Source organism: Rhinopithecus roxellana, chromosome 17 (genome assembly GCF_007565055.1).
Source record: "Rhinopithecus roxellana isolate Shanxi Qingling chromosome 17, ASM756505v1, whole genome shotgun sequence".
NCBI classification, from domain to species: domain Eukaryota; kingdom Metazoa; phylum Chordata; class Mammalia; order Primates; family Cercopithecidae; genus Rhinopithecus; species Rhinopithecus roxellana.
This window is the reverse complement of record NC_044565.1, coordinates 7,799,527-7,810,070: the sequence shown is the minus strand read 5'-3', so window position 1 is coordinate 7,810,070 and position 10,544 is coordinate 7,799,527. Positions and strand designations below refer to the sequence as shown.

Genomic DNA, 10,544 nt, shown 5'->3' with positions numbered 1-10,544 from the left:
GAAAGAAGCCATTCACTAAAGACCACAGATTGTATGGGTCCATTACATGAAATATCTAGAACAGGTAAATCCAAGAACAGAAGGAAGATTAGTTGTTGCCAGGATCTGGAGAGAGGTGACAATAGGGAGTGACTGCTTAATGGGTGCAGGGATTTCTTTTGAGGAAATAAAAATGTTTCAGAACTAGATAGATGTGGTGGTTGTACAACATTGTAAATGTACTAAATATCACTGGACTATATGCTTTTGAATGGTTAATTTTGTGTTATGTGAAATTCACGTCAATTTTTTTAAAAAGCTCACACTAATGTGTGGTCTCCCCAGATCTGTGTCCATCCAGACCTCACCAGTTCAGCCTGGGAGCAAAGGCAGTATCCAGGGAGACTCTAGCCTCTGGCTGGGTTGCGTGACTTCTTTTCCCCCAGTGCCTTTGAACTCTTTGCACCCAGCTCTGTGATGCCTTTGAACTCTCTGTCACCAGCAATAGGCAGAGGGGCTGGGGCAAGAGTGGGATGGAAAGAATACTGGATGTGGAGACCAAATGTGACAGTGTCCTTGCCCCGCTGCCTGCTTTAGCTCTCAGGGGACACGCCATTTCCTCTCTGATAAACTCTAAGCTGTTAGGGTAACCCATGGGCCTGCCTGGCTGACTCTTTGTTGACATTTGCAAGTGGCCTCTCCCACAGCTCTCCAAGGGCTCCCTCTCCCCTCCAGGCCGCATGCCCAGTTCTCCCTGGACCTCCCCAACGCCCTTTCTGCTAACCCCGGTTTCAACAGGAAGACGCAGCCTGAGCCAGGTCTCCCCTCACAAATCTCCCCACCAGGGCTGGATCACACAACAAATAGAACCCGCCCCAGGGCACTCGCCGGCAGGGCGCAGCCAGTGATTGTCACAGTCCTTCGAAATTCTTAAGATCTAGGTCTTGCTGCACCCCCACAACCTACAAACAGGGTCGGGGCCTTCTCTGCACCTCCAGTTCCCAGCTTACCTCCGTCAGTGTCACACCTTTCCTTCCTCCCTGGCAAGGGAGGGCAAGGCTTGGGGCTTGCTGACTCCAGGCCCAGCCCAGCCCGGGGCACGCAGGAACCCCTCAATAACTACTCAAACAGACAAGAAATGGCCCGAGTTAGTGGCCAGCTCCACCATGCACTACACATCCTGAGCTCTCTGAGCCTCGACTGTCACTCGGGGTCACAACCCTGTCCTGAGCACCTCCCGGGGCAGGGGGCGATGACACACATGCAGCTGCCTGGGGGAAGCCGGCGGTGTCACCTCCTTTCTGGAAAGCGGAGGGTCCTGGTGGGCTCTGGAAACGCAGCCCAGACCTTTGCAATGCGAGGAGGATGAGGGCGGAGACCTCGCGGTCCCCAACACAAGACTCCCGCTCCACCGTGCCCGGTCCCGCCCTCCTCACTGCCCGCCCCCCTCCCCCCCGCCCCAGCTCCCCGACCCGGGTCGCCCCGCCCGGCCCGGCTCCTCACCCACCTCAGCCGCGACTGTCTTCGCCGAGCCCTCGGGGCCAGGTGTACCCGGCGCGCCACGATGCGGCTGCGGCTGTGGCTCCTCCTGGCCGCGCAGCTGGCAGGTAAGGCGGGCGGCGCGCGGGCTGCCCGAGAGTCTGCGCTCCCGGGACCTGAGCCGGGAGGTGAGAAGCGGCTGTCCTGGCCTTGGTCCTGGCAGGGTGCAGCGTAGAGGCCGCGGCGGCAGGGCACCCGGGAGGCAGCTTGGCAGGCACGGTCCCTAAGGGTGGAAATAAAATACCCCCGGACTGCATTACCCAGGGGAGCCGGAGAGTCCCTGGACTGAGGTCACCTCCCCGCAAAAGCCTGGACCCAGGAGAAGGGGAGGCAGTGAAAAGGGGAGCGAGTGAGGGAAGGAAAGAGAGGGACGCCGGAGGTCACGAGGGGAAGGAAACAGGTTCCTGCCCAGGGTCCCCGCAGGATGTGCTCCGAGGAAGGTTGGCCAGGCCAAGGGTCCTGTGGACACATTTTTATTACTTCCGGGGAAGTGTTTGTAGTACAATCAGACAAACATCGGGCGCTCCCAATTCTGGAAGGGCTAGGGCAGGATGTTCCCTCTGGCTCCCGTTCTCTCTGGTGTCCCCGGTGTTAGGTGTCATGGGTAGCGTGGCTCCCTAGGATGCAGCCTGGAGGTTGGGTTGTTGGAGTTGGATGGGGCGTCTAGATTGTCCTTCTGAATAAGTCCAGCCAGACTGCCTTTTGGAAGAAGCCTCCGCACACCCGGAAAGCTGCCCAAACTGGTCGATTTACTCTCGTGCCCAAAAAGCCCAAGCTGGTCATCCCGCCAGAGGGTGACAAGGCCTGGCAGCCCGGGACTCTGGCCCAGTGAGTGCAATATCATAAACAGAAAGAGCCCAGGCCATTCAGCGCACTAAAGTCATTACTGATGGATCTAGAAACATCAGGTACCTCTGATAATGGAATCCCTGGGTTTTCGAGGGGAACAGGCAGTGAGGCCTGGCTCCGTGTCCAGCACACAGCAGGGACTTGGCCACAGCCCTGATTATTCAGTTCCTAGAGGACAAAAAGCAAGTGGGCCCCGGGAAGAGCCGGGGTGTGTCTCAGCCAGGAGAGGAAATGCACACTCACAGCCCAGGCCTTGCTCTTAGAGGAGTCTTCTGGGTTTTCCTGGAAGGGCTTCAGGCACCTGTGTACCTGCAGCCCCACTGTGTGCTCATGAGCCCATAATCGCCATTCGGGAGAGGACTGCAGGTTTCTTCAGTTCAGTGGTTCCAAGTCAGTTTCTGGGGTCCCACAAGCTGGGTTTGAATCTGGATCACTGTGTGACCTTGAGCAATCTTTAAACTTCCTGAGAGCCTTGCTTTCCTCATGGGTAAAGTGGGTGCAAAACAGTATCTCCCCCACAGGATTTGGTGAGGATCAAACGAGGCAATGTATGTGCCATGCCAGGCACAGCTCAATGAACTGGCATTACTGATTCTTATTAACTCCCCCCAGAAGTCAGCGACCCGAAACAAGGAAAAACCTCTGCTCTGCTGGAACAGCACTGTGGTGTTTGGGCAGACAAGAGGAAGCCCAGCAGCCACTTGTGCCCCAGGCATCATTTCCGTCTTGTTTTTATTTTTATTTTTTAATAATTTTTTTTTCCAAGACAGAGTCTTGCTCTGTCGCCCAGGCTGGAGTGCAGTGGTGCGATCTCGGCTCACTGCAACCTCTACCTTCCAGGTTCAAGCAATTCTCCTGCCTCAGCCTCCCAAGTAGCTGGGATTAGAGGCACATGCCACCATGCCTGGAAAATTTTTGTATTCTTAGTAGAGACAGGGTCTCACTGTATTGCCCAGGCTGGTCTCAATATCCTGAGCCCAAGTGATCCTCCTGCCTCGATCTTCGGAAGTGCTGGGATTACAAACATGAGCCACCACACCCGGCCCCATCATTTCATTCTTGATGCAAGCGAAAGCTAAGAGTGGTCCAGGAGCAAAGTCAAAAAGTCAAAGTTCATTTCATCAGTGTTGGAGAAGGCCATTATGGGGCCACAGAGCCTTAGCCGCAAGTGCAGGCAGGATTTTAAACATGAGGTGCTCAGTAAGCCGGCTCCTCTTGGGCACACACGCATGCCCTCTGGCCTCTTCTGCCTACCCAGGTCTGTGTCCTCTCTGTGCCTCCCCACTCCTGCATCTCTGCCCTGGCCTGCAATGTCTCCCTTTGCTCCACAGCCAAAATGAAGGGCTCACCAGGTCAGATTGTGTTCGTTGGAAGCTGTGCAGCCTTGGTGTGAATGGAACCCATTCTGATCCTTCTCCTTGAGATTTAATTTACTTCCAGTAACAGCCCTGTGATATGAGACATGGGAACAGTATTTACCTGTGTACATGGCCATACAGTTTGCAGTGTGCTTTTTTGGACAGCATTTCACTTCTTTCCAACCCTCAGAGGCAGGCAGGACAACAGCACCAAGCTGCCCTCCTTTCATAAGACAGAGGCTCGGTGACTGGCCTGAGGTCTCACAGCTGGCACGGCCAGAGGCTGGGTTCAGGGCCGGGTCTGTGAGTCCTGCTCTAGCTCCTCATGAACAAGCCCCTGCTTGCTGGGTGCTTCTCGTCAGAGTCTAAGATGAACTCCCAGCCCTGCTTCTGGGGTGTCTGTCCTTCCACTGGGGAATAGGGATCCAGTGACCCATCAGTAGCTGGGCTCGGGGATCATGGGCTATAGTTGTACCTACCAGGGGATAGTGAGCTCTTTTTGCTGTCTGCCCTTGCTGTCCGCCCTTGCTGTCCAGCAATGGACAGGCTAGCCACATGCTCTGCTGTGATTCTGGGCTCCTCTCCCAGCCTGTCCTGGGTCTCCTTCGGCAGTTTGGAGCCCACCGAAGGGCTATACATCCAGTGGCAGTCAGGGGAGGTAAAAGGCAATCAGCTTTGGCTTCAGACTTCGAATCCTTGAGTTTCACTCTTAGGCTGAACAAATAACTTCATGCCTCAGTTTCCTCATCTGTGTAATGAGGAGTAAAAATCCTGAATTCATCCTTGTGTGGTGGTGCATGCCTATAGTCACAGCTACTTGGGAGGCTGAGGTGGGAGAATAGATTGAGCCCAGGAAGTCAAGGTTAAAGTGCACTATGATAGTGCCTGTGAATAGCCACTCCACTCCAACCTAGGCAACATAACAAGACCCCATGTCTTAAAAAATTCCAAAGCCAGTTTGAGGCTTCATTGAGTTCCTTTATGCAAGGGCCAGGCATATAAGTACTCAATAAACAAATGGCAGCTCTCTCCCCTGTACCTTTGTAAAGCTGAACTTAGCAAACACCTGCCTTCCAGATGATCTCCTGGAAGGTGGGGTCTGTGAGCTCTGAGTCCAGGAGCCAACAGCTGCGCTCAGTACAGTCCCTGGACCCAGTAACTGGGCAGGTTCTTCCACGGCTTTTCCTTTGACACCTGACTCAGTGTGACTGCGAGGTCCCACAACTGTGGCTAGGAAAATGTGCGATGTCTCTGTTCTTGGCTTTTCCTAGTTCTCCGTGGCAGCTCAGTCCTCCAGCAGACCCCTGCATACATAAAGGTGCAAACCAACAAAATGGCGATGCTGTCCTGCGAGGCTAAAATCTCCCTCAGTAACATGCGCATCTACTGGCTGAGACAGCGCCAGGCCCCGAGCAGTGACAGTCACCACGAGTTCCTGGCCCTCTGGGATTCCACAAAAGGGACTGTCCATGGTGAAGAGGTGGAACAGGAGAAGATAGCTGTGTTTCGGGATGCAAGCCGGTTCATTCTCAATCTCACAAGCGTGAAGCCAGGAAGACAGTGGCATCTACTTCTGCATGGTCATTGGGAGCCCCGAGCTGACCTTCGGAAAGGGAACTCAGCTGAGTGTGGGTAAGAAGCAGGCTCAATGCTATCAATGAGCACTGAGCATCGATTGTGTGCCAGGCACGTGCCAGGCACTGGGACCACCATGCTTCAGTGTGCCCCACTCTGCAGCCGTGACTAACAGCACTGCTGCTGATAATAACAGAAAGAACACGTGGAGACTTACCCAGGCCAAGCCCCTCCAAGTGTTTACATAGCTAGCTCGCTTAATGCTGCCAACCAACCTGGAAGGTAGGTCTATTACCTAACCACCTTAGATGGGAATAAGGTGAAATTGGAAGAGATGGATCAGAGTCAGAGATGAGCATTAAGCTTCTCTTTTTCTTGTTTTTTTTTTTTTTTTGTTTTGTTTTTGAGACAGAGCCTCACTCTGTTGCCCAGGCTGGGGTGCAATGGTGCAATCTTGGCTCACTGCAGCCTCTGCTTCCCGGGTTCAAGTGATTCTCTTGCCTCAGCTTCCCGAGTAGCTGCGATTACAGGCATGAGCCACCATGCCTAGCTAATTTTTTGTATTTTTAGTGGAGATAAGATTTCACTATGTTGGCCAGGCTGGTCTTGAACTCCTGACCTCAAATGATCCACCCGCCTTAGCCTCCCAAAGTGCTGAGATCACAGGCGTGTGCCAACATGCCTGGCCAGGCATTATGCTTCTTATGTGGACAGGGCAGTGCTGTCCTTCAGGCCACATCAGGGACATCCAAAGCTACGGCTGGATTGGGCTGAGTCCCTTGGCCTTATAGTGGTATTAGAAATCCCCACAGAGTGTGCACACAGGCAGAGGAAGCCCTCACTGCCCTGACTTACCTACCCAGTGAGGGCATTTCTAGGGGCAGTGGAGGGGCAGGTACCCTTATATTCTCTGTGAGGGTCTATGGCTTGAACTCATACCTGAGTCGAAGGTAGTAAGGAGACAGCCAGGCCCAGCTCTGCTTGCAAACTTGCCACGCTTTCTCCCCTGGGCCTCAATGTTCTCTTCAGTGTCATGGGGCTGCTGATGGCCTGCATGACCCACTTAATCCCAGAGAAGCTGCAGACCTCTGACTTAAGTCAGCAAGTCCAGCAGACACACATTTCAAGCCACAGATGAAATTCTAAATTTTTAGTCATGTTTAAAAAAGCAAAAAGCAAGTAAAACTAATTTAAATAATATATTTAACTCAATTTATTAACTGTATTTTCATCTGTTATTGCTGAAATATTTTACATTCATTTTTCATACTAAGTGTTCAGTGAGCATTTTACATAAAACATATGGCTCATCTCGATTCAGACTGGCCACATTTCATGTGCTCAGCAGCACCTGCAGTGAGTGGCCACCGTATTGGAAAGAAGGCATTTAGCTATGGGTGGGGAGGGATTGTGGTGGTAACCCTCACCACCTGGCTCTGGCTCTAGCCCCACCTCCAGCTTGGCCCAAGGCTGGAGCCAACCCCCTCCAGGGCTCCCACTGCCCTGCTTCCTGCTCACCTGAGGGCACTAAAAGCCACAAGGAGACCCAGAAATTAGACCACCCAGTGTGAGGAAGTGCAGGGGCAGCTGGGGACAGCAGCACGATTAGGAAGACACAAACCAAAGTAATGCCCCGCCACCTCTTGCCAGCCTGGAGGGACTATTGCAGGCAAGAAGCTGAGGCATCCCTTTGCGTGGGGGTCCACTGATTTTCATATTGAAAAATGGACTTTGGGAGTTTGGGAGTTTGGGGTTTGGGGTTTGGGTTTTGGCATTGGCTTATTGTTTTTGCCTCTGTAAGCCCCACACCTTTCCACTCATGAGATTTCAGGGTCTGAGAAGGTGGAGGGTGGAATAAGCACAGTTAGTTTCCAGAGCTTCCCACCACCTCCACGCCAACCCTACTCACTCCTTACTTCTGTATTTCCAAACCCCAAACACCTCCCAGCACTGCAGGAATGTCAATGCCTCTTTACAGCGCTGGCTTGCAGCCAAACCTGCTTCTCCCCAGGGCTTGCAATGAGACCTTCTTCAGAACCAAAACCGAGCTTCTCACCCAAGAAAGGCCTTTTAGAGGACAAAGCTGGGATGGTTGAGAAAGTGTCTGGGGAAAGACAGGGCCTTTTTCAGGCCCTTAAGTATATCATAGGCTCAAAGTTATATTCCTTTTAAGGACGGAGAGGGAGAGATTAAACTGGGGGCTCAGGAGGAATCCAGGGGGACCTGGCTCTAGGCAAGATGAATTTAAAACAGAACAGTCCCCCAACCTGAGTCTCCCACCAGACCCAGGCTGTGGTGCCCAGCCAAGGCACTGAGGGCCTAAAGAGCTGGCTCCCCTCTGGGCTCACTATGGACCATCTGAGAGAAGTCCCTGCTTCCTCGAATAGAAAATAAGTCAAACAGAACTACTTCTAGGGCCATGAGGAATAAAGGAGGCAACACTCCCAACAGAAGGCCAGGCTCCTTGCATGCTCTCCAAGACCCTGCTGATGACAGTTTTCCTCTTACAATAGTTGCCCTTGACACTCTGATGACCTAGGGCCTTGGGTGGACCTAAAGTGTTCAACTTTTTGTCAGAAAACCTTTGTACATGAGGTAGTGTGGCAGAATGAGAAGCACAGGTTCCAGAATCAAGGTCTTTTGGTGCAGATCCTGGCTCAGCATCCTGTGACTGTCTAACTTTGGGCACATTATTTCAGCTCTCTGAGCCTAGGCTTCCTCCTGGATAAAATAGGGACAATAGTGCCTGCCCCAAAAGTTGTTGTGTTCAGTAAACTTACGCGGAAAGGCTCAGCACTGCTCCCTGCACATGATTGGAGCTTAGTGCACGTTCATTCTAGTTGCTTCTTCCCGTCAATGTCTTGAAGCAGACAAACAGCGTGTTTTCTCCACTTTTCAGAGGAGGCTCAGAGAGGTGAGGGGCTAAAATGTCTACTTCTATATAGAAGATGCCAGCCCAAAAATGACTGATCTGTGGGCTTCCCCTGCCTGTCTTCCCACCCCCCAACCTTTTTTTTTTTTTTTTTTTTTTTTTTTTTTTGAGACAGAGTCACTCTGTCACCCAGGCTGTAGTGCAGTGGCATGATCTCGGCTCACTGCAAGTTCTGCCTCGCTGGTTCAAGTGATTCTCCTGCCTCAGCCTCCCAAGTAGCTGGGATTACAGGCATGTGCCACCACACCCAGCTAATTTTTGTATTTTTAGTAGACACGGGGTTTTGCCATGTTGACCAGGCTGGTCTTGGACTCCTGACCTCAGGTGATCCGCCCGCCTCGGCCTCCCAAAGTGCTGGGATTACAGGCGTGAGTCACCGTGCCCGGCCTTAATATTTCTTTTCTTTTTTTTTTTTTTTTTTTTTTCTGTCCCCCTGAACCTAGAGCTTAGGTTCATGGTGTCTTCTTACTCCCTGTTCTACCATTTTGGAGAAAATCAGTGCAGAGAGGTCTGTTTCCTCAATCCACAAAGGCAAGGGTTGGACTCTGGCCAACAGCGCCCCCTTCATCCCCAGCAGGCATCAGAGCCACAGCTATCTTCCTTTGTTCTGGGTGCCAGCTTGCTGCCCTGTCCCAACACTTCAGCAGGGGTCAGTGGGTTAGAATGAAGGAGAGGGGTGACCCATCCAGGAGTCAGGACAGGGGCTTGGGGTTCCCACACAGCACTCACCACTTGGGGCTGCAGGGGCCAGCTCCCCTTGTCTCTGGCATTCACCTTTGAAATTAAAGTTTGAGACTGACGTTCTCCTAGCTCTGATATTATATATATATATTTTAGGGTCACCTGAGAAGGAAAACAAATCCCCAGATATGACACCTGCTTGGTACTGTACATGCAGAAAAGGGCACCCCCTCCCTTCCATGAGCTTTCTCCACATGCTTAGAGATTGCCGAGTTGGGCGGAGGGTCTGGTTGTGCCAAAGCCTGGGCGATCCAACCCTGGGGCACAAGGTCTTCGGCCAGGTGGAGCCACGTCTACGGAATCTTTTTTTTGGACACACTGTCCCTTTAATTCTCAGATAATCCTAAGAAGGAGGTGGCAATTATTATTTCAGCAGATGAGGAAATCAAGGCATGGAAAAGTACTATGACTTGTCCCAAATCACACAGTGGTTAATCAGGGGTGTAGGTCGGCTGGGAGCAGTGGCTCGTGCCTGTAATACTAGCACTTCAGGAGGCCAAGGCAGGTGGATCACCTGAGGTCAGGAGTTCAAGACCGGCCTGGCCAACATGGTGAAACCCCATCTCTACTAAAAATACAAAAAATTAGCCGAGTGCAGTGGCACGTGCTTGTAATCCCAGCTACTATGGAGGCGGAGGCAGGAGAATCACTTGAACCCAAGAGGCAAATGTTGCAATGAGCCAAGATCGTGCCACGGTGCTCCACCTGGGCTACAGAGCGAGACTTCATCTCAAAAACAAAAAAACAACAACAACAAAAATCAGGGATGTAGGCTCTGCTCAGGTCTGTGTGTCTTCCTCTCTCCAGGACACCAAACTGAACCCCATCCCTAGGCCCCCACCCCTTTCCCAACATCTGAGAACTGAGAAAGCAGATCAAATATTCTATTGCTATGTGTCCTTCAGGCCCTGTAGCAGCCTGGGGAACAGTCATAAGGACCTCAGTACTTGGATGTAAGACAAATTTTGTTCATTTGTTCATTCGTTTGTTCTTGAGACAGGGTCTTGGTCCGTCGCCCAGGCCAGAGTGCAGTTGCGTGATCATGGCTCACTTCAGCCTTGACTTCCCAGGCTCAGGTGATCCTCTCACTTCAGCCTCCTGGTTAGCTGGGACTATCGACATCTGCCACCAAGCCTGGCTAAACTTTTTATTTTTTGTAGAGAGGGGGTTTCACCATGTTGCCCAAGCTGGTCTCAACCTCCCGGGCTTAAATGATCTCCTGCCTTGGCCTCTGGAAGTGTTGGGATTCCAGGCATGAGCCACCGCGCCCGGCCATAAGACAAAGTTTTGTCTTTGAGTCCACCTGGTGTTCACCTGGCTAAGATATGTGTCTTGCTTTCTTTCTGTAGTTGATTTCCTTCCCACCACTGCCCAGCCCACCAAGAAGTCCACCCCCAAGAAGAGAGTGTGCCGGTTACCCAGGCCAGCGACCCAGAAAGGTGAGTTCCCTATCTCTCTGCACCCTCAGAAACAAGGCAGACGTCCTCTCGCCCTCCCTCCCTCCCCTCCTTTCTTCCCCAGGCACTTTCCAAGTGTTAACTCTAGAGCCTATCTCCCTGGCCCAAGCTAGG

General features: G+C 52.2%; 1 protein-coding gene across 1 annotated transcript in view; it reads left to right on the top strand.

The window, feature by feature from the left end:
* The first annotated feature begins 1,448 nt into the window (after positions 1-1,448).
* Positions 1,449-10,544, top strand: part of CD8B (CD8b molecule) — a 46,841-nt gene continuing 37,745 nt past the window's right edge. The window contains 4 exon segments of the mRNA XM_010378424.2: positions 1,449-1,586; positions 4,997-5,277; positions 5,279-5,357; positions 10,323-10,412. Coding sequence (XP_010376726.2) covers positions 1,544-1,586; positions 4,997-5,277; positions 5,279-5,357; positions 10,323-10,412 — 493 coding nt within the window. The 5' untranslated portion in view covers positions 1,449-1,543.